This window comes from Ambystoma mexicanum, chromosome 3p (assembly GCF_040938575.1).
Source record: "Ambystoma mexicanum isolate Mex_15411 chromosome 3p, UKY_AmexF1_1, whole genome shotgun sequence".
Classification (NCBI taxonomy): Eukaryota; Metazoa; Chordata; class Amphibia; order Caudata; family Ambystomatidae; genus Ambystoma; species Ambystoma mexicanum.
In genome coordinates, this window is record NC_090925.1 from 15,886,785 (window position 1) to 15,910,584 (window position 23,800).

General features: G+C 47.4%; 1 protein-coding gene across 2 annotated transcripts in view; it reads right to left on the bottom strand.

Annotated features, from left to right (window-relative positions):
• Positions 1-23,800, bottom strand: part of LOC138580079 (zinc finger protein 354C-like) — a 153,324-nt gene that overhangs the window by 32,200 nt on the left and 97,324 nt on the right. For both annotated transcript variants that reach the window (XM_069650340.1, XM_069650341.1), the window contains exon 5: positions 19,660-19,752. In XM_069650340.1, coding sequence (XP_069506441.1) covers positions 19,660-19,752 — 93 coding nt within the window. The remainder of the gene's footprint in view (positions 1-19,659; positions 19,753-23,800) is intronic.

A 23,800-nucleotide genomic window follows, 5' to 3' on the forward strand; every position in this document is an offset into this window, starting at 1 on the left:
TTGGATGTATGGATGCATACAAACTGGCAGGGATCAGATAACGAGATGAATGAAAGACGGCCTCTTAGACCAAGTACAATCACTTTGAATACACCATCAAGCCTTTCAGCCTATTTCCGCTTTTCCATTTATTTTTCTACTTTTTATCACAAATTACGTGATTTGTGTGAGGTTTGAACAGCCATGTACTGGGACAATATACTAATCTAATATCACCATAAAAATTAAATTGGAATTGTATACATCACATTTCATGCCAGAGTCCATCCTCTAAGCGCAGGACCGGGTATGAAACCCATGCTGGTCAGCGTTGTCCTGCTTCCAGAACAAGCATGTTGCCCCTGAGCAATCTTCGCAGTCCAATAGGCAAGATCACATCAACCATGTACTAGAAGTTCTACACCATTTGCTAAAAAACTGATTATATGCTAAAAATTTCTTGGGATACCTTCTCAAACCAAACAGGGAGAAACTGATCAGGAGAGGGTGCAAACTATCCACTATGGCCGACACCTACTAAACTCACAAACTGCAGCAATATCTGCAATTCAGCAACTTTTACCAAATATTCCTCCCTGGCAGCACAACCCCTTAATCAACTTACTCGGAAGTATGCTCACTTTGTTTGGATGCAGCTGCACAGGAAGCCTTCCTGATCCCTCCCTTCATCATCTGAGTGTACTCCCTATCCCTTCCTCCTCCATTTTTCCTGCTGCTTCACTTCTTCCAGTTCCTCACCTGCATTCTTACTCCGAACACCTCCCACCCCCTTTAGCTCTGTTTCTGTGCGTTTTTTATATGCAGTGTAATTGAGTGATTTGAAAGATTATGCCCGACTGGGGACACCTGGGCCCTGTCAGTATGACTGGCTGATGGCCACTGAGCTCTTCTTCCCCCCAGCGAAGTAACTAATTATGCGATTGGGCAGCCAACAATTACGCAAGCCAAAGCTTCTTCTGGGGTACCCACCATCTTGGAATCCGGTGGCCCGGTCATGGTGGTTTCCGTGATCCTGCCCATGGATTTCCCATCCAACCTGTGCACTACCTGCTCTTCCCAGCCTGCCATCTGCCTATGCTGTGTACAGCCTCAGTTTCCCACCCACCACAGAAGACTCCACATAAGACTACACTCATGGTCTGACAAGAGGATCGCACTGGCACAATATCTTTCTCTGCAAAATTATGTGTATCCTGTGCTGTCATGGACCACAATTTCTGCTTACAAGTTTAAACACCCTTGTCTCTGGGTTTACTGTTTGTGAGGTATGTGAATTGAAAGAGGGGTGTCACGGCCAAGGGAACAACAGACAAATCAAAGTCAAATACAAGGTCAGCCTTTTATTTAGTTGCAGCTTAAAAATGCAGGCAAATAAAGTTTTACTGAGCTCATTGGTGTTCTGGAATAAATGTATACTACGTTTTCAGTCTCTCTTTAGGACTGCGGTACCCAGTCCTTCACATTCTCCACAAATAGGTCACCTTTCTGGTGGCAAACAGTTACAGTCTCTGGGATATATAATTGCTATACAGATGAATCAAATAAACTTTAGGATTTAAGCTTCAGTTTACGTTCAAGAAAGTTACAGGGCCGGACCCCACTGGCTCCCACCACCCAGGCTATATCTTTTCAACTACCAGTGGTGGAACACCAGGAACGAAGCATTCTCACATATACACATAGGTATGAGGATAGGTATGACATATCAGTCCATCATTCACTCTGACTCATTCATTCCAAAGCTACATCCATCCAGCCATACTGTAAAGCACAATCACAACACACAATTCCTTCCTTGCCAAATGCACCTACCACCTTTGCATCCACCTACACACACTCACTCACTCCACTTCACTTCAAAGCGTCTTTTTTGCAAGACATCTAGATTTGTGGAAAAGAAGCAGAAAAATGTACAACTCCCATGCAGGCAACCAAGGGTGAGGAAACCAAAAAATGCAAAATGGCCTCAACCACTAGCCGGGAAGAGGGTGACCCCCGATCATCCGTCCACATCCTCCAAACACTGTGCAACAGAGGTGCATGAAGTCATAACTTGACCCAACAACTATAAAAACACTCAAATGTGCACACCACAGGCATGCTTCCACAACCATACCCTTTTCTCACCCCAGCCCACTACGATTTCAGGATCCAAAATCCAGTGCACTGGTAAATGCTACACGTCCAAACACATGCTCAACTGAGCAACGCTTTCAAAACTACACACCATATAAAAACATGAGCATATTAACAACTATACACTTGCATTTCAAACACGGACCTACCCTAGGCATGCTCCCACCATAGCTACATACTGCAGATGTCTACATCGCCAGCATCTCGAATCTGTCCCTGCATACATCTTTGCAAGCCTTGCTGACGGGTATTGCCAATGGTGGATTATCTTGTAGTCCTGCATTCTATATTGCAAGGACCGTGTGGACTTCCTAACCCCCCTGTAGATGGCCACCCACTTCTGGTCAGTGATGCCTATTGCCAAATCCCTGGCCCACTTCTCCCTTGTCGGCACACAGTGAGCGAGATTCCCCCACCTCAATTCAGCATATAACTTTGATATTCGCCCTTGGCCTGTAGTAGGATCCTTTCAAAGGGAGTTAAGTCACTACAAACGTTCTCTCCCCATCTATAACTCGTCATCACCCCCTTAAGTTGTAGATAGCGGACTACTGAGAGTTTTCCTATGCACAAGCATTCCTCCAACCTGGCAATGAGGAAGAAGTTACCACTGTGCCACAGCTGCCCTGCCCTTGACAGTCCTGCCTCGTACGAAACCTCGATCCTATCCCGCAGGGGCGGCGCCCATATACAGCTGAGTGCCAATGGCCATGTCGAGAGCCAACGAGAACTCACCCCACTTGCCACACCGACAAAAAAAATACAATGATTGGATGTGTCAGCACCCTCCAGGGAATATCTTTTTGTGGGACCCCAAACCATTCTCCTAGCATGACAGATGCCAGGACCCGATTATCCATATCGATCCATTGCTTCTCCACTTTCAGGTCCAAGTGGTCCACCATGATCCGTAATTGCACCACCTTATAATATGCCACCAAGTCGGGGAAACATTCCCCCTCTCCCCGTCCCCCGGCTGGAACAGTGTTCTATACACCACCCTTGGTCTCGCACCCGCCCACCAGAAGCGTAGTAAAGCCCTCTGAATTTCAGACACAAAGGGGGCTGGGACAACTAACTGGAGCATTTTTAACAAAAACAAGAACTTAGGAAGGACTGTCATCTTGATATAGTTAAGGCGGGCCACCTGTGAAAGAGCCAGCCGTCCCCAACGGTGTAGCTGAAGCTGTATCTTATCCAAGAGTGGGGTATAATTCCTTTCAAACAGATCTGCCGTTTCTCTTGTAATTTCAATCCCCACATATCGAAATCCCAACTGTTGTGGCTTAAACCCCATGTCCCTCAGGAAGTCCCAGTACTCTCCCATCCCATGTCAAACCCGAAATACCACAGACATTTCAAGGTTGACCTTGTACCCTGTTAGTTCTCCATATGCTTGGAGACCCTGGGAGAGTGCTCGGATCGATGTCCTTGGTTCAATGACACAGAGGAGTGTGTCATCCGCGAACAGACATTCTTTATATACCCTTCCCCTAGATAGGCTCTCTTTACCTTAGGTTTGCTCTGTAGCTCGATTAACCAAAGTTCCATCACGAATGCATATAACGGGGGAAGGGGACACCCCTGCCGGGTGCCCCGATACATGTTTATTGCCCTTCCAACAGGCCCCATACCGATCGTCCCCAAGAGCCTCATCAAAAACAACCAGTTCACCCAGTCAAAAGACTATTCGGCATCTAGGGAAAGGGGCATTTCCCAATCTTTGGGTAAGTAGTATGTGCAGAGTCTTGCATAGATTGTCTGAACCCTGCCTGGTCTGAATAAGTCCTGCCTGGTCAGCGTGCACCAACAGCAGCAGAAACACCTCCATCCGTGCTGCTAGAATCCTGCTAAATATTTTGGCATCAGTGTTTAAAGAAATGGGATGGTACGAACCACAGTATGTGGGGTACTTAGCCTGTTTAGGTATAACCGCTATAAGTGCTTCCAGGAAGGGGGGATACCCGCCGCACACCAGATTGAGTTTAAGAGTCTAGCCATGAGGCACGCTAGCTGTTCCTGAAACTGCTTGTAAAAGGCTGAGATATAGCCGTCTTCCCCCGGTGCCTTACCCGGCTTAAGGTGGTCTATGGCTTCCAATACTTCCTTTCCTGTATTTTCAGCCACTAGCATGGCCCTTTCACCATCCGTCAATCTGGGTATTCCTTTATAGCCCCCCCCCCCTTTCTCCTGGGGGCCCATCATATACACTCTTGTAAAATTGAGTAAAACATTCAGGAATGTTGCCCTGACCTCCCAGAAGGTCGCCTTCTGTCCCTCGTATACGTACTACTCTTCTCTCTACCCTACGTTCTTTTGTTTGATTAGCTAGTAGGGTCCCCACCCGGTCCTCCTTTCACAATATCGCTGTTTGGCATAGCACAATTTTCTAACACTCCCCCAATGAAGTAAGAATGCAACTCCTGTCTCTTGTCTCACATCTCAGCCAGCAACTTCTCCCGATCAACCCCATGTCAAGTGAGCTGCACCCACATCCCTCCAAGGTCCCCCCGCAACCTCCCTTCCACCAAGCCTATCTTCTCGTTTCTCCCTGGCACCCTCATTTATGAGGAGGCCCTTGAACGTGGCCTTGACTGCCTCCCATACCACTTTGCACTGCACCTCCCCTGCAGCTTTGGGTTCGAAGAAGTGCCCAATCTCTTTCTGCAAATATTCCCGAAAGACTGTGTCCCTGAGGAGTCAAAAGACTGTGTCCCTGAGGAGTCCACCTCACTTTGGGGTCCCCTGCCAACCTTCCTCCACCCACCACTCCACTATTACCATCTTGTTACCTTACCAGGTCACGGATTCCACTTTCAGGGACTCTACCATGGCCACCTGCTCCTTGGGGACCAGCAAGAAGTAAATTCTCGTATAGGTTTGGTGTGGGGTCAAGAAGAAGGTATAACCACCCGCCTGGGGGTGTCTAGATCTCCATACATCCTCCCAGAAGTGGTCCTGAAGCAGCTGAGCAAGTGCCTTATGCGCCCTCCCCTGTGATTTGACTCGGTCCCCCCCGTGCCGATCACCAGTCCACAGCTGGGTCCACAATGGCATTTAAGTCACCTCCCACCAAGGTAGGCCCCTCTCTCCATTCTTCCAATATTAAAAAAAACTCTTCTGAGAAAGCAACGTTGGTGCACATTGGGGGCATACAAGGACACCAGGGTGATTGTAGTCCCATTCTGGTGACCTTTTCCCACCACAAATCGTCCTCCAAAGCCCCTCTGCACCTCTACCTCCGTCACAGCACAGAGCACGCCTTAATGATACCCACTCACTCCTTCTTACTGGATATGTCAGAATCCCAGTATATCTGCCCAATATTGTCCCCCTTCAGTGCCCGCTCCTCCCCTTGCCTGTAGTGGGTTTCCTGTAAAAATAGTACCCCTAACGGGACCTTGCAAAACAACCTTGCCGCTAATGACCGCTTGTTCGGGGGGAGTTCAGTCCCTTTACGTTAAGTGTGGCCACCTTCCAATTAACCATTATCAGGCTTCAACTGAATTCGCCGTAGCACCCCCAGGATGAAACCAACTCCCCTCCACCGCTGCAACTGAGCTATGCAGGTAAACCCCTCCAGTCCCTCTGTCAACCGGTAAACTCCATCTAACATGTTTGGGCAACAGCGCCCATCCGGGGTCTCCAAATCTGCTTCTCAGAGACACCGGTGAATCCACAAGTCACTAGGGTGACAACAAGCCTGCCACCTCTCCCAACATCAACTTTATAGACCACACAAAAACCACCCACCCCTCCCTCCCTCCCATTATAAGGCATTCAACAGTTACACTGCAAACCCCCCTCTTCAACTTCGACTGGGTCACGTGAGATTTCTTAGATTTTCTGAAGACAGATTCCTTCCTATGGCTTCTTGGTTAGGCAAAGGTGCTATTAAACACAGCAAACCGCACATACTTCACCACACTGCAACAACATACAAGAAACACATAACCATGCACAACAGAACATAGGAATCGCTCAGACCCGGAAATCGTACCTAAGCTCAGAGAACGGTGCAAACCGAACTGAAGTTGCCAACAGAACATCATGTCTCATTTTCCTATTCCTAATGCACCCTACTAACTGCTCCCACAGCCTCCTTGTTTCCTACTGTCCTTTTTCAGATCTGCCAGAGCGCCAGGGGACCCCTCCGGTGGCGATAGTGCGTGGTACAAGCAACCTTTAACATTAACAACATTAACATTAAAACACTCTTGCAGCCTGCGTTGGCCCTCCTTCTTCTGGGAAGTCCCCTCCTTCCGTAACTCCGTCAATAGCTGGGTTGCCTCTTCCCCGTGCTTAAGCTCATAATGTTCCCCTCCATGTTCAAAAGAGAAGGCAAAGGGAAAACACCAGCGGTAGTGCACCCCCCCTTCCTGTAAGCATTGTGTCGGGGTCTGCACTTTCTCCCCTGCTCCAGCGTGTGATTCAACAGGTCTTGATAAATCCTTACTGTAGCACCTTCCCATTCGAGGTTGCCAACCTCTTGGGCCCTCCTTAGGATGTCCTCCTTGTCCCTGTAGTTGTGACTCTTCCCCACAACTGAGCAGGGCCCCTTTGCTCCCCCTGCACCGCGGTGGACCCGGTCAAAGCGTATTTCATTGTCAAATGTCTCACCCATGAGTTTCTTCAGCACCCCAGACAGTAAGACTTCGAAGTCTCTGGGCGACACAGCATCCTTACCCGGGAGACCCCTTATCTGCAAATTGTTCCTCCTCTCCTGGTTTTCCACATCATCCAGCTTGCTTTGAGCTCACTCTCCCTGTCCTCAAGTTCTTTGACCCGGACCTCCAGACCCACATCCATCATGTCTGTGTTCCTTTGATTGTGCTCCAAGGCCTCCACCCTCTCTTCAACCTTCATGACCCTCGCCGTGATGGCGCCCATCAAGGTCTGCACCTCTGCCCTGAACACCTTCAGTTCCTTCAGGATCGTCTGCGCATCCTGTTGCAGGGTCCCCAGTCTGCCTGCCGCCATGCCGCATCCACCACCACCAGATGACATGCCCAGGCGCCTCCACCACCAGATGCCACGCCCTGGCCCCTCTGCCTCAGGACCCTAATACTGGGCTCCTTCACCTTGCTCCGCAGCTCACAGCAGTGCAGTCCTGCAGCAATATGCCCCTTGAACCATCCACCAGGTTCAGCTCTCCCTCTTTGCAATGCCCTGCAGCACCGCTGAAGTTCCCCCTCCCTCTGGGAGCTACACTGCTGGGCCCACTTTCAACATTGGAGGGCTCCTCTGGTGGATTGGGAGCCATTTATCTCTCCAAGGACCCACCCTCTGTCTCTGAGACTGCTGGTCTCCTCCTCACCTTCCTACTAGCTACCATGCAGCAGTCTGAGCCGGGGCACAGGCTTCCCCAGTCGCTCCCTGGGGCCACCGGCAAAACTCTTCGATTTATTATTCAGTCACCACCTTCAGGCCAGGGCTAGCCTCTAAGCGTATTGATTTATTGTACCTTCACCGCCTTCTGACCCAGGTTCGCCCCTGTGCATGACAATGTGTTACCGGTACACTGCCTTCAGGCCCGGGCTCTCCACTGCAGTCTCACTAAGTCTCCGCTCTCCCTGCTGTGTCCCCAGCCCCTCCTCTCTGGCGTTCAGGGACGCGCGGCAATCAATGTCTCCGGAGCAGCAGGGCTTCCCTTCTCTTCAATGGTCACGTAAGAGCAAGCAAAAGTTAAGCAACTTAGATCATAGTCATCCAAACAGTGTCGCTTTTTGTTAACATGATCGGAAATGTCAGCCAAATGGTGTTTGGTCGACAGGTTCAGAGATTTCCATGTTGTATGAAACCCAGAGCACAATGGGCTTCATTTTGTGAATTCAATGCACAGATATGCAGAGGCTGCTCAATGCATTAATTTGTCAGAAGCCATCCCAGACCTGCGTGAGGTCTCAGCAGTCCTTCAGGCAGCCTCCTCAGACCAGCGTGAGGTCTCAGCAGTCCTTCAGGCAGCCTCCTCAGACCTGCGTGAGGTCTCAGCAGTCCTTCAGGCAGCTATCCCAGACCAGCGTGAGGTCTCAGCAGTCCTTCAGGCAGCTATCCCAGACCAGTGTGAGGTCTCAGCAGTCCTTCAGGCAGCCTCCTCAGACCTGCGTGAGGTCTCAGCAGTCCTTCAGGCAGCTATCCCAGACCAGCGTGAGGTCTCAGCAGTCCTTCAGGCAGCCTCCTCAGACCTGCGTGAGGTCTCAGCAGTACTTCAGGCAGACTCCTCAGACCTGCGTGAGGTCTCAGCAGTCCTTCAGGCAGCCTCCTCAATGTAGCCCCTCAGGCTGCCCTTCTGGCCCCATTGCTGAGACCTCACAGCGCTCACCATTGTTCTGCACTGGACAGCCTGGCTGACAATTCAGCGGAAGTGGGAAGTTGCAACGCTCAGGTATACATACTATAACAGAAGGGATTCACAATGACATACAACATTACATCATGGGGGACATCTACGGGAGCCAAGATGGCCATCCCTTCCCACATCACCTTAACTCTCTCATAGCTACATTTTTTTCAATATATATATATTCAATGACAAAACTTTGTTAAAGGCATGTTATGGTTAAGTTGGACTAATAAAATCCTATGAAATTCAATTAAAACACTTTGTTAAGGGGACATTATGGTTTAGTTGCACTGATAAAAACCTATGAAATTCAATGAAAAACCGTTGTTAAAGGAACGTTATGCTTACAAGTAAAACCGAAAACCCCCTGAAATTCGCAAGTTATGGTAAGCTAAGCAACCATAACTCGCGCCACCACCGTGCACTGCTAAGACTAACACCCAGGACATCAAAGATGACATCACAAATGTCATTGATGACATCACTGATGGCATCACATGTGTATTTACTTTTCATGAAAAGTCTGTACAAGGGGTTCTCATGGTAATGTTGATATAAAAGTGTAAAGGGTCATTGGAATAAATATGAGGTACATAGTGCATTAAGCAATGCAGTGATACAAATAGCATTCTATTATGAAGTTCTTTAGTATACTAATATACTCTTGTAAAAACATAGGCATTGTGTGGAGCATACATGATGGAGGTGCAATATTAATAATCTTTCCATGTTGAATAGTAAAATGGCAAATGCTTTCTTAAGTTTTGCGTACTGTGAAACATTTAATAAGTAGCTGATAAAACCCAGTTACTACATAATTGCATTACTGCACACAAAACAGAAACAGACAACAACACATAGAAATAGAGCATATACAGGGAAAATGAAGTAAACAAAAAACAGCAGTATTGCCAGACAATCTTCATAACCTAACTGATTATCTTCATGCACAGAAATGATTGCTCTGCTCTAAAGCTACTACTTCCCTATGTACAAGTATCACATATTGTGACTGGACCCCAAGGAAAGTAGTGTGAGTACAATGTGTACAAATATGAACATATCCAGGGAAAGTACAGTAATAGAAAAAACAGCAGAACTATAAAGAAAAGTGTTGGTAACCTTAGTGATCATCTTCATACATAGACAGCATTGCTGTCTTCCAAGTCTGTGCTTTCCCCTATGCATATGTTTTATATGCTGTGAGTGAACCCCAAGTGAATTACTGTAAGAACATATTTGAAGTATAAGTCTACAAATATAGTACTCTTTGAATTTTTAGTTCCTGACTGTTACTGGCCTACATATGTCAGTAAAGGAAAAAAGAGGGAGTCAGCCATGTGATGTCATCAATGACATTTGTGATGTCATCTTTGATGTCCTGGGTGTTAGTCTTAGCAGTGCACGGTGGTGGCGGGAGTTATGGTTGCTTAGCTTACCATAATTGGCAAATTTCAGGGGTTTTTCGGTTTTACTTGTAAGCATAATGTCCCTTTAACAACGGTTTTTCATTGAATTTCATAGGTTTTTATCAGTGCAACTTAACCATAATGTCCCCTTAACAAAGTTTTAAAATTGAATTTCATAGGTTTTTATTAGTGCAACTTAACCATAACGTCCCTTTAACAACGTTTCTTCATTGAATTTCATAGGTTTTTATTACTCCAACTTAACCATATCGTCCCTTTAAAAAAGTTTTTTCAGTGAATTTCATGGGTTTTACCAGGGCATGCTATTTTCCTACAACCTACTAATATCATACTTACCCAATATAGAACGATTTGTGTCCAATTTACAAAGTGTCACCTTAAAACTCTGCCATTTCCCACCTTCTAGAATCATTTTTAACACTTCTATACACTTTTTGCAACTATTTCAACTAGTTTTGCATCCGTAGACATCTACAAACATCTGCCTTCATTGAGGACCTTCCGGACAGTGCCACATGACCATATGCTGGCGCGCGGCATGATAACGTGTCCGAGAACCCATCCGCACTTCACGATAAGATCTGTGCTTCGCGGACAGTTTGGAACTGCATTTTCTACTGATCTAGGAACTTTCTACTTCAAAATGTCCATTGCACACCTCCAACAACTATTCCTACTCATTATCCATCTAGTACACAGTACATACCTTTAGCAAAACTGCTATTTATTTTAAAATGGCATCAGCTAATGCCATCCCTCCTCCCCAAGAGCCACCACCACTGCTGTAATCAAGGAGCATGAGAAACAATGCCCCCTAACTTAGGAATAACATACGTGCAACATTTTGCCCTGTCGACCTGCCCCTCCATATTAGTGTTTGGCGCCTCTTCCCTCATTTCCCTCCCCACCTTTCGTTCTTAGCTCTCCTGCCAAAAAAAAAAATACATCCAAAAACAACAAAAGAAATGTTCCTTTAGGAACCAACTTTCACAGTTAAAAAATAGAACTAAAAAAAAAAACGTATGGACTCCATCTACTTTATATTTCTCAGTAAAGTACATAGACTCAATAAGATTTTCCAACATTTCCATTTGCATTTTGTGTTATGCTAATGGGAATATTGTGGCATTCATCCTCCGTTCCAGGGACTGGAACGGTGGATACCGGCCCAGCAGCCCAAGTTATCAGCCCAAGCGAAAGCGAGGGTGGATAATGAGGTCTCTGGACCATTATCCCCCCATTTCAGCCCCTGTAATGGAGGATGAAGGCCATTAGCACCCTAGGTTCCCAAAGCGGGAACCCAGGGTGCTAAAAAAAGGTTTTTTTCTTTCTACACCGTGACGGCTGCGGCGTCCCGGTGTAGGAAGGAAAATCCATTTCCAAGATGGCCACCATGGAATGGGAAGATCGGGTCCCATACAGGGCCCCTCTTGGCTTTCCATGGAGGTCTGCAAAAGGCAAAAAGAGAATTCTATGACCATATTACCACAAGAACATTTTTCTTTCTTTTCAAATCTATCCCAATTTCGAATAACTTTACCACAAAGCCAGTCCCAGGTGGACATGGCCACTTTAACCCCATGTTTTGTCCCTCGTGGTCATGGCCAGTAGCCAGAATGTCCGGATCATGACCTTATTCCATGACCCGGACAATCTGGCCACTGCACATGGCCACAGGCTACACCACGATCACCAAAGGTATATCACTATTTTTTGTACCTACATTATGACACTTCTCAAAAAATAAAACACGGGCACATTTGCAAAACCATTCTTTTAGGTCCTTCTCAATGTTCCTTGCACAAGTTTGCTGGTAATCCACCCATGTTTTATTTTTTCAAAAGTGTCAAATGTATGCACATACAATCGTCATTTAACCTAGCCCCCACTTGACAAAATCCATTCAGACTTTACGAAAACATTTATATCTAGATCTATAATCTTTTTGCAAACCTTTGTGCAGATTTGTCAAATGGCACCACATTTATAAGCCTTTTGAACATTTTGGGACCCCCCTCTAATTCAGCCCCCTCTCGACAAAATCCCACCAAACTTCGCACAAACATGTATGTCTAGATCTATTATCAGTTTGCCAAATTAAGTGTATATTCGTCCAATGACACCTTATTTATAAGCCTTTACATTATGTTGAGACCCTCCCCCTCTAATTTTGCCACCTCTTGACAGAATCCCACCAAACTTTGCAAACTCATTCAGGATTAGGTTGGGAATATAACTGCATAATTTCATGCAGTTCCATTAAGTGATAAGCCATCAAAGTTATAAGCCATCAAAGAACTGCATGTCACCAACCCCGTAATGCTGAGGTGTTCAAGAACTTCACAGGACTGTTCGAACATCTGGACTGTTCGCAGACTTTCGCAGCAAAAAACATGTGTTTTTTTTGCTTCTTGGAGCCATATTCCATCCCTTCCTCATCACCCCTCACCTCCCAAGAGATTATTTGATAAATTTGACAAGTGCAATGTTGTGTTTTTTAATCTGTTTTTACCGCAATGTCTGCGGACACCGGCCAATGTCCGCGAATCCAAGATGGCGGGCCTTTCCAAAAATCTGACGCACCTCACGCTTCACGCAAAGCAATCAGCGAACACGTTGTGTGTCCGCGGACATAACGCAAGTCCATTAGCCAATCGGTGTCCTGTCCGCGGAGCGAACAGGGAAGTGTGTCTGCAGAGCAGACATAGATATCACTAATTATTTTGCCTTGCGTTTTGGTAATTTAAAAAAAAATAACTACTGGCTGGATTTACACCAAAGTAACAAAAGCACGCTTTCGGGGCCATGCCGCCGCTCCTTCCACAAATTTGGTGAAAATCCGTCCAGTGGTTTGGGCTGTAGGCGTGAGCAAAGTTTTTTCCCATTATGTCCATTTTGGGACCCTCCCCTATAACTTTGCCCCCCCGGAGCAAACCTCACCAAAAAATTCAGAGTGGGCCATATACTTTTTTTTGCAAAGTTTGGTGAGGATTCGTCCAGGGGGAGCAAAGTTATAAGCCGCCCAAAAAGTGCTCTTCCTATGGGATTAGCAATTTAACCATATCTACATGGCTGCTACCGCAGGCCATGTAATTATCATTTTATATATATATATATATATATATATATATATATATATATATATATATATATATATATATATATATATATATATATATATATATATATATATATATAATACATTACCCACCGTAATCGTATTTCTGATGCTTGTATCTGCTTAGGTTCACATGCTGTGCATAGGCCGACATCTAGTGGAAGCTGCGGAGTATTACAGTTTGTTTTTTGAAACTCAAAAAGGGGCGTCGAACTAGGGCGTGCCAGTAATAATATCCCTAGTGGAACGTCCACTGTACCCATGATCCCTCACGCGTGTAGGACCCTTAGATTGTATTTTTTCTGACATGAGGTAGCATGAGGAGTGGCGTGAGTACAGAGTATCCAAGCAGATAAAATAGATAAGACTACAAGCATCCATGCGCCTTCTCTCAGAGGGGAGGAAGGGCGGGCGCATGTGAATCTAAGCAGATACAAGCATCAGAAATACGATTACAGTGAGTAATGTATCCCTTCTGAGGCTTGTGGAATCTGCTTAGATCACATGCTGTGCATAGATTAGCGAGCAGTGTTAGAAGACGGAGGTGGGAAGTGAGAAGGGTCATGAGCGAACAAACGTCTTAGAACCGCTTGTCCCACTTGAGTATCTGTCTTGGAATGAGTGTCAATGCATTAGTGCTGAGTAAAGGTGTGAATAGAGCTCCATGTAGCTGCTTTGCAAATGGTGTCAAGGGGTACATTTGCAATGAAAGCCAGAGTGGCCCCAGTACCTCTTGTGGAGTGGGCCCTCGGCGTAAAAGGCAGTGTTTTGTCTGAAAGGGAGTAACACAGCTGGATACAGTTAATAATCCACTTGGAGATGGCACCTTTAGAGACGCCCTCTCCTTCTCTGCCTAGAGCTACGTAGACGAACAGTTGATCTGTCTTTCTTAGCAACCTGGTCTTGTCCATGTAGTAGAGGACCGCTCTCCTTACATCTAGTGTGTGGAGTTTCACCTCAGCAGAGCTTTTGGAGTCTTGGAAGAAGGCCGGTAGCTCAATGGACTGGTTAACATGGAATTTTGAAATGGAAACCTAGGGTGAGTGCGTAAAACCAGTTTATCCTTATGAACAGTAAAGAAAGGATCCTGCACTGACAGAGCCTGAATTTCACTGACCCTTCTTATGGATGTAATGGCTACTAGGAAGGCAGTTTTATAAGTCAGGTGTTTGAGACTAGCTATATGCATGGGTTCGAATGGAGGTCCCATGAGTTTAGCAAGCACCACATTAAGGTCCCAACCTGGTGGTGGGTTAGAAATTGGAGGGTGGAGTCTCTTTACCCCTTCCATGAAGGCTTTGACCACTGGCACTTTCCACCATGACACTTTGTTATGGAAGGTGGTGTAGGCTGACAACGCCGCCAGGTGTACCTTGAGTGAATTAAATACCAACCCTGCATCCAGTAGGTGGAGCATTTAGGTGACAATATTGGAAGGAGTGCAATCAATTGGCTTGATTTGTTTATGCTGCCACCAAATAACAAATCTCTTCCACTTATCAAAGTAACAGTGTCTTGTGTTAGGTTTTCTAGACTCTTTCAAGATGTCTATGCATCTCTAGGGTAGATTGAGATGGCCGAACTGTATGACTTCAGGAGCCATGCTGCCAAGTTCATCAAGTTCGGTTGGGGATGCACTGTTTGTCCTCTGTGCTGTGAGAGTAGATTGTACCAGCACGGGAGTTTGATGGAGTCGCACACCGCCAGTTTGCATAGGTGTGGAAACCACAGTTGTCTCGCCCACATGGGAGCAACTAGGATGAGCGTCATCGATTCCGTGTGTATCTTGTTGACCACCTTCCTCATCAGAGGGGTTGGTGGAAAAGCGTAGGCAAACATCCCTGACCAATTCATCCATAGAGCGTTCCCCTTGGAACCTGGCTGGGGGAACCTTGATGCGAAGTCTGGGCATTGTCTGTTTTCGCTTTTGGCGAATAGGTCTTTAGTGGGGAAACCCCACTGAGAGAAGAGATCTTCTACGACGACTTTTTGTAGTCGCCAGTCGTGTTCTCTGGGAGGGGATCTCTGCTCAAAGTGTCCGCTAGTGAATTGAGATCCCCTGGAACATGTTGGGATGACAGGTAAATGTTCTGTCTGAGTGCCTTTCTGGGCAAGCTTGGACAGATTTGGCGAACAAGTGCCCCCTTGTTTGTTTATGTAAAACATTGCCGTCATGCTGTCTGTTAGGATCTGCACTTACAGGTTGGATGGTTGGGGTTCGAACGCCCGAAGCGCTCTGAAGACTGCTGGAAGTTCTAGCAGTTTGATGTGATTCTGAGCCACTGTGTGAGACCAGAGACCCTGAGCTGTGTGGTGAAGGTGGTGAGCTCCCCACCCTGACAGGGACGCGTCTGTTGTGACGATGGCTTGTATTTCTGGATCGCAAAAGGGTTTCCCCTTTGTAAGACTCTCTCTTGTCCACCAGCGAAGACTCTGTACTAGTGTTGGCGGAACAACCACTAGATCGTCCCACTGACCACTTGCCTGAGACCACTGTTTCGCCAACCATTCCTGCATGGGTCGCATGCGCAGGCGCTCGTGGGGAACCAGGTAAATGCATGATGCCATCATGCCTAGCAAACACATCGCTTTGCACACCCTTATCTGGCGACCGGGCTGATATTGCGGAATTTGCAGCAACAGATTCCGAATTCTTTCCTCTGATGGAAAGGCCAACCCCTCTTGGGTGTCTAGGACAGTTCCTAGGAACTGTTTGGAAGTGCTTGGCACCAGGCTTGATTGAGAAGCCCAATTGGAAGAGGAGGTTGATTGTTCTTTGAATGTTGGATCTGCAAATTATGTGGGTTTCCCCTGTGATGAGCCAGTCATCCAGGTATGGGTACACTGGGATTGCCTCCCTGCATAGGTGCGCTGCCACTACCGCCAGTACCTTGGTGAATACCCTTGGAGCCGAGGCTATTCTGAAGGGCAGCACCTTGAACTGGTAGTGTTGGTTGTCTATCTTGAAACGCAAGAATCTTCTGTGTGCTGGGAACCTTTAGATATGAAAATAGGCATCTTTCATATCCAATGTTGCCATGTAATCTCCTCTCTTTAGTACGGGGATTACTACCTGTAGTGTAGTCATGCTGAATTTTTGTGGCTTGACATACTTGTTTACAGGGAGCAAGTCTAATACTGGGCGCATCGTTAGTGTTATGTTATCTTTTTTTGACACAAGGAAGTAAATTGAATAAATACCCTTGTTTACCTGGTTGCCCGGGATGAGTTCTATTGCGTCCTTTGAAAGAAGAATAATGATCTCCTCGAGGAGGATTCTTTGGTGCTCCAAGGAGTGTATCTTCTGTCTTGGAGGATAGTTGTGGGGGCGTTCCAGTAGCTCTATACAGTATCCTGCGGACACTGTGGACAGCGCCCATCTGTCCGAGGTGATCCCTTCCCATGCGTGGGTGAAGATGGAAATGCGCCCCCCTACTGGGGATGCATGGGAAGGGGCCCGGAGCGGAACATCACTGCTGTTTATTGGGAGGCGTAGCGCCTCTACCTGGGCTGCCTCTCCCCCTACCGTGGCCCCTCTTTTGACCTCTGGAGAAACTTTGGGTAGCCTGTTGGTTGCCGCCCCACGAGGCTCCTTGGTTCTGATAGTATTGGACCCTCTCTGGGAGTTTTGGTCACGAAAGCGACGAAAATTGTTATTACCCCGCTGGTTTGTGGGCTTATTTGTTAGTTGGCCAAGGGACTTTAAGGTGTCATATTCGTCCTTAGCCGTCTTCAGCGATTACTCCACTGCTTTCCCAAACAGGACATTAGGTTCTACCGGCATGTCTATGAGGGTGGCTTGGGTCTCGGGTTTAAACCCTGACTGCCTTAGCCAAGCGTGTCGTTTGATTACTGTGCTTTCTGCTATCAGCGTCCCTGCATTGTCTGCTGCATCGAAGTTAGCCTTGAGAATGCATCTGGAAACTGATCTTCCTTCCGACGCAATCTGGGCCAACTGGCTCTTTAGAGGTTCTGGTGCGGAGGCAATGAGGGCAGCTACCTGTTCCCATTGGTGGCAGTTGTAGCTTGCTAGCAGAGTGGTGGTACTGGTAATGCGTGCTTGGTACGCCGACGTGGATACCACCTTCCTACCTAGAGCGTATATTCTCTTGCTCTCTTTGCCCGGGGGAGCTTCCGAAGATGCTAATGGTGTTCCCGCTCTCTCCCTGGTGATTGTAACCACTAATGAGTCAGGCTTTAGCTGACCCCTTATGTACAGTGGGTCGGAGGGAGCGGCCCTGAATACATTTTCTACTCGTGGGTTAACTGCCTGAGTAAGATTAGGGGTCACCAGAGAAGGATTGATTCTGCGTTGAATAGATTTTAGAATGAGGATAGCCTGAACAATGGATCTTTTATCCCCTAGAATTTGGTCTGCAAAATCTCTCTCTTCCTGGGCACCCTGAGTGTCAATTTGGAAATGGGGTGCCTCCTTGGCTAAAACTTTGTTAAGCAAAGGCTGATTGTCAATAGGTGAGTCATTCACAGGGGGGTCCTTGGCAATAGGGGAGTCGAGACTATAGGCTTCCACCTCATCTTCCTCCTCCTCTTCCTGGTCCTCATCATCCCCATAATAATCGACCCCGGCCTGGTTGTCCAGCATTTGCACTTCCGAATCCTCACCATACTGTTAGTAAGGTTCAACACTGAAAGGGTCTGAAATCAGCCCCTGAACTGGAGTCTCAGTACGGAGTCTCTTAGTAGTAGATTGAGGGTCTTTGGATCCCGGAGGGGCAGAGGTAGCTGGAGTATTGTGATAGCTATGGAAGAAATTTGGGTCTTTTTCATAGAAATCTACAAAAAAGGGACATCCTCCTCATCACTCTATCAATGTCCTCCGAGTCCCATTGTCTTGAACTGGGGATAACCCTCTCCTGATGAGGTTCCTCACTTATCTCTGTTCCCTGAGTAGGGGGAGGAACAGACTTTCCCTTGGTGACATGGTCAGGACCCTTGGATTTTTCTCTGTGTTTCCCCTTCTGAACCTGATGTTCAGAGGCTTTCTTATGTTGTTTTTCGCCTTTCCCATGTGTAGAGAAATGTGTTCCTGACCCTTTGGGGTTTCCTGAATCTTTCGACACCTGGCGTCGAGAATCGGAGGTGGAATCACGAGATTCGGGAGTCTTGGAAGAGGGGCTTTCAATCTTGGGAGCAGACGTCGAACGTCCTACAGGAGTAGCCGTAGAACGTGCTACCTGGGGGAAGAGGTCGGATTCGTCTTCTGATGACAATACCTCTGTGACTTTTGGTAATGTGGCACTTTTAGCAATCGTGGATGGTTGCTGTGTGTCATGAAGCGACGGTAACCTGGAACGCCCAGAGAAGACTGAATCGGCGGACCGCTCTCTATGTGCCTTCTTATCCCGATCACTTGACACACGTGTCGAATCTCGGGTGGGGTTATTGTGTTTGGTGGAAGAGGTGTGTGTTGCGCTCTTGCCGCCGGGTGATGTCCCCATAACTGAACCACCGGTCAGTCCTCCGAGGTTGGGGGCTTGCGCGTGGGTGCCCGACGACACCCATGTGCCCTTGCCGTCTGATAGGGCGGCGTTGCTGCCATCGCTGAGGCAACCCACTGCGGCCATGGCCTCACGCTTGGTCGAGCGGTGCTTGAGTGTCTTGGCTTTGAAGAGCTTACAAGCTCTACAATTCGCCGCGGGATAGTCCCTTGGAAGACACAAGTTACAGGTATTATGTTTGTCTACCCAGGGAAACCTACAGTTACACTTCGGACAGAATTTAAAGGGAGTACTCTCCATATGTCACTATTTGGCAGCGGGCGGGTATATGTAGGAAACAAGTGTGTGTGAATGTCCACCCCCCACTCTCCCTACTTGCACAGGGCTGAGGCCAGAGGCCTTCCGAGGCCCGGGCCGAGGCCTTCCAAGGCCCAAAGTCCGTCGTGTAGTCCCGATGGCTGTTCTTCCTCGGTCTCGAGTAGCGACGTCGATCTCCGGCGATCTTTGACATAGGGTTGGAGAACGGGGATTTTTTGTTAAATATATGATAAATGGGTAAAAGCCAGGGAACTCGGCGATTATGCTTCCGACAAGTATGGCGGAAAAAAACAATCTGAGGGTTCTACACGCGTGAGGGATCATGGGTACAGTGGACGTCATACTAGGGATAGTATTACTGGCACGCCCTAGTTCGATGCCCCTTTTCGAGTTTCGAAAAACAAACTAATACTCTGAAGCTTCCACTAGATGTCGGCCTATGCACAGCATGTGAATCTAAGCAGATTCCACAAGCCTCAGAAATATATATATATATATAAAGTGACCAGCGCTATGAATTGCCCTGCCCCTCATGGACAACCAAACTGTTAATGAAAAGCATGAAAATGTTTTTGCTTTATAGCCCAGGTGCACACTTGGCCAAGGCCTGTTTTTGTGCCATCACATTTATCAGTCAATACATGTAACCAATGGATGCACTGAAATGGGAAATGTGAATACTGAATATGGCGATATAGTGCGAGCTTCCCCGAGTGCAGCAATCGCATCGCAAGTAAGGTGAGGGGAGCTGGAAAAGGAAAGATATCTCCACACCTGGCCCAGACAGGTCCAAGGCTGGGTGAGCTGCTCTGCTGCAGGTTCCGTCATCTACAAACAATGAGGCCTGTTACTCACTCTTGGCTCCGGTTACATTGACTTCCATTTCTGGGTCCAGAGGATCAGGATCTTCCTCTTCTTTGGCAGCTACCGAAGCAACATCTGTTCGTTCTAAAGAATACAAATAATACATGAGCCCGCCTCAATTGCCAGTGGGCGCAATGACAAACATTTCAGTACATTGTCAAATGGCCAATGGGGAGAAAGTCACACAATTAAGTACTTTGGCCCTCGTTACAAGTTTCCCAGTACTGGGAAACAGACCTACCGTGACCAGGGCCTGACATCCCGGTATTACCGATATAATACAAATGCCGGCAACAGCAGTCTTTCCCCATTCCATGGAGCTCCATTGGACTCCATGGGGGCAATTACCGGTATGTCCAGCACTAGTAATACCGGTGCCAGAAATACTGGCTGTTTTTTGCCAGCGGGGGCCCGATTTACCTCCAGCTCTCTGCTGGAGGTATGACAGTCAACCCCCACCGGCAACTTTGTAGTTTGACAGTCCGAAAATGAGCTTAAGGGACAGAGAGGCATGTTATCTCTCCTATCATGGATCTATGTGATCACTGCACCACCTATAATTCTGAGCTGGTGCTGCAGGGCGCCTTTTTGATTTTTTACTTGCTTGCCCCCCACTATCTTACTGGAGCGGGGGACACCGCCGCAACGTCCGACTCCCATTACAACGACTAAGGGGAGCAGGAGACCCCGCTCCCCATACCCGTTGAAATAGGAGTCTGGATTTTTGTTCTGCGCAAAGGTGCAGTAATGGGCATGTCGCAGTAAGTTGACATTTTGGTACGAAAACCCTATTATTAATAAAAGTAAATCCAAAAATATATGAACATTATGTCTGAGCCTTACTTCCGCACTCTCACAGTAGCCTTTGTGCTGCACTTGGAACACCTTCAAAGGTTGCCCGTGTTATTGCACTTAAGACGAGTTTCCGAGTGTAGCCAACATGTTACAGATTAAAGATTCCCTGAAGATAGCCAATGTATCGCACTTAGAACTGTGAAGGTTAGCAAAGGTATTGCGCTGTTAGGGGATTCTTTACTTGGAAGTAAGACTTTAGTAAACTATCCCAGTCTGTACTACTCAGAGACCATGGTAGAGTGGCAGAGCAGTCAGGCTCATCTTAAGAGGAAGATGTGAGCAGTAGGTATTTATTTATTTTTTTAATTTATTTAAATTTTTGTAACGTGCCACATGCCCGTGGGCCTCAGAGCGCACATGAAGAACAAAAGACAAACAAAAGACAGGAGAGAAGAAACATGAGACCAGGAGCAAGTTATTCCAGGTTAAAAAAGTGAGTTTTTATGGCCTGTTTGAACACAGTGTAGCTTTGGATCTGCCGTATCCGAGCTGGTAGTGCGTTCCAAAGAAGGGGTCCCTGTACATCAAGGGTGGTACCCCCAAACAAACAAATATGTGGGGCTGCTAAGGCTGAGGCATTTGTGCGTTGTGGTCAACACCTTGTGTGTGATACGATGTTTTACTGGAAGACAGTGAAGTTTCTTCCTAAAGGTGGTGATGTGGGTGCGGCGAGATTGGTTGAATATAGTGCGCACAGCATTATTCTGGGCCCCCTGTAAGGATTGGACGTTCGTAGCTGTGGTACCAGAAAGAAGACTATTGCAATAGTCTAATCGAGGATTTATCAGTGCTGAAGACAGAAGAGCACAGTTCTTTTCAGTGATGAATGGGCGGATATTGTCACAAAGGTCAGTGATGTCCTCTTCGTCGGACGAAAAGACAGATTCTCCCCCTTCCCCCAACTCCTCACCTTCCACTTTCTTCCTGGGTTTCCCTTCTTTGCTTCTTGGAGGCTTCTCCTTTTTTTTGTGCAGGTAAGGACGCCCTCAATAGGATGCCACCGTGCCTCTAAGAATAGGGGCACGGGGGTTATCCCACCGGGAGCGCCACTCAGGGGAAAAAAGCCAGGAGGCACAAAAAAACCCCTAGAAGGTGTCCTTCTTGTGGGATAAGCGAAGATGACAGAGTGCGCTGGAGGAAGTTCGGTATGGGAGAGCAATCCAGTTGGCAGGGACGGGTCTGGAAGGCAGCGGATCAATCGGGTACAAGGGCAAAACACAGGCAGTCCGGTAAGCAGGCAAGGGTCTGGAAGGCAGCGGATCAATCAGGTACAAGGGCAAAACACAGGCAGTCCGGTAAGCAGGCAAGAGTCTGGAAGGCAGCGGATAATCAGGTACAAGGGCTAAATACAGCCAGAGGAGAGAGAGGGAAGTAGAAGACGAACAGGGCAGGAAGAGGAAAGAAGGCACAAGGCTAAGTAGCACAGAACGAGGGCGAGAGAAAAGGAGGAAAAGAACAGAAAGGCAAGGGAACAAAAGGCGACAAATAGCCGGCGGAGTAAAACACCAGTAGCGGGAGAGGCAGCAACACAGGAGGGAACCCAGAAACGTTGCAACGCGTACGCGACCCGGAAGCGGAGTAATTTATACTTCCGGTCGCGTTCGCGTGCAACGATTAGAACGGTGCGGTGACTGGCAGAGAGGAGAAACTCTATGGCGGACAGAAACGCCAGCGATTCCACACCCAATAACCCTGCCGCGGCATGACAGTATGCCCCCTCCTAGGGGGGCCCCCCCAGGTTTGCCAGGGTGAAAGTGATAGAATCTGCGCACTAAAAGTGGGGCATGGACATGAGAGGCTGGTTCCCAAGAGTTTTCTGACCAGTCATATCCCTTCCATCGCACCAGGTATTCCAGTCTCCCCCGGCGGTATCGGGAATCACAAATTTGAGCCACTTCAAATTCCTCCTGGGTCGAAGTAGCGGGCAAGGGGGCTTTTATCTTTTTGGGGGACCAGATGTCTTCATGGAAAGGTTTTAGTTGTGAAGCATGAAACACGGGGTGAACCCTATGAAGACTTTTGGGTAGTTTTAAACGAAAAGCCACCGGGTTGATAGCTTGTATGATCTCGTAAGGACCCAGAAATCTAGGAGAAAGTTTGGATGGGTGTGCCCATCGAGGTAAGTATCTTGTGGACAACATAACCTTAGAACCTACCCCCCAATCAGGGACTGGCTTGCGATGTTTGTCAGCCTGAACCTTGTACCTCATTTGTGCTTCGCTAAGATTTTGTTTAGCATGAAGGTGAACGTCTCGCAATATGGTGAGAGCGGAATCAACAGTTGGTAAGCCGGTGGTGATGCCAGAGACGGGCAGTATGGACCATGGATGGTAACCATAGTTACAGAAAAAAGGGGTGAGACCGAGAGTAGAGTGAAAGGAATTATTATAAGAGAACTCAGCCAAGGGAAGTAGAGAGACCCAATTGTCCTGTTGGAGATTCACATAGCATCGTAGGTATTGTTCTAAGGTGGCGTTTAGGCGTTCCGTCTGTCCATTGGACTGGAGATGAAAGCCGGACGTTAAGGCTCTCTCAATGCCTAGACGGTTGCATAAAATCTTCCAAAATCGAGAGGTGTATTGACTACCTCGATCAGAGATGATTTTCTTAGGAACTCCATGGATGCAGAAGATGTCCTTGATAAAGGTCTCGGCCATACCCGCCGCTGTTGGAACCCCTTGTAACGGAGAGAAGTGAGCCATTTTTGTGAAGAAATCGATTGCCACCATTATACACGTGAACCCTTGGGAAGGAGGTAAATCTACGATGAAATCCGTGGAAACGACTTCCCAAGGACCATCGGGAACAGAATTTGGTTCCAACAGTCCTAATGGTCTGAGACGAGAACCCTTGCTGTGAAGGCACGTAGTGCAGGATTGTACATAACAGTCCACATCTCGTTTCATTTCTGGCCAATAGAAGTGTCTCTGCAGATAGTCCAAAGTGCCCTTGGGGCCTCTATGACCTGCCAACTTGGAGTCGTGACACCAGTTTAATGCCAATTTCCGGAACTCAGGGGTAGATCGATACAATTTGCCTTCCACAAAATAGAGCCCTTCCTTGATGTCGTAGAAGATGTCTTGAGGATGGTTCTCGGATTTGAAACTGCCTTCAGATGCCTCTTTCACCTGCTTTAGAAAGGTGGACAGAACACTTACTCGTCTGGGTAATGGAAACATCAGATTGTGTGATTCGTCTGGTCCGGACATGTAGTCTCCTCTACGAGATAGAGAGTCTGCAACAAGATTTTGTTGCCCGGGGATGTAGGTAACATCAA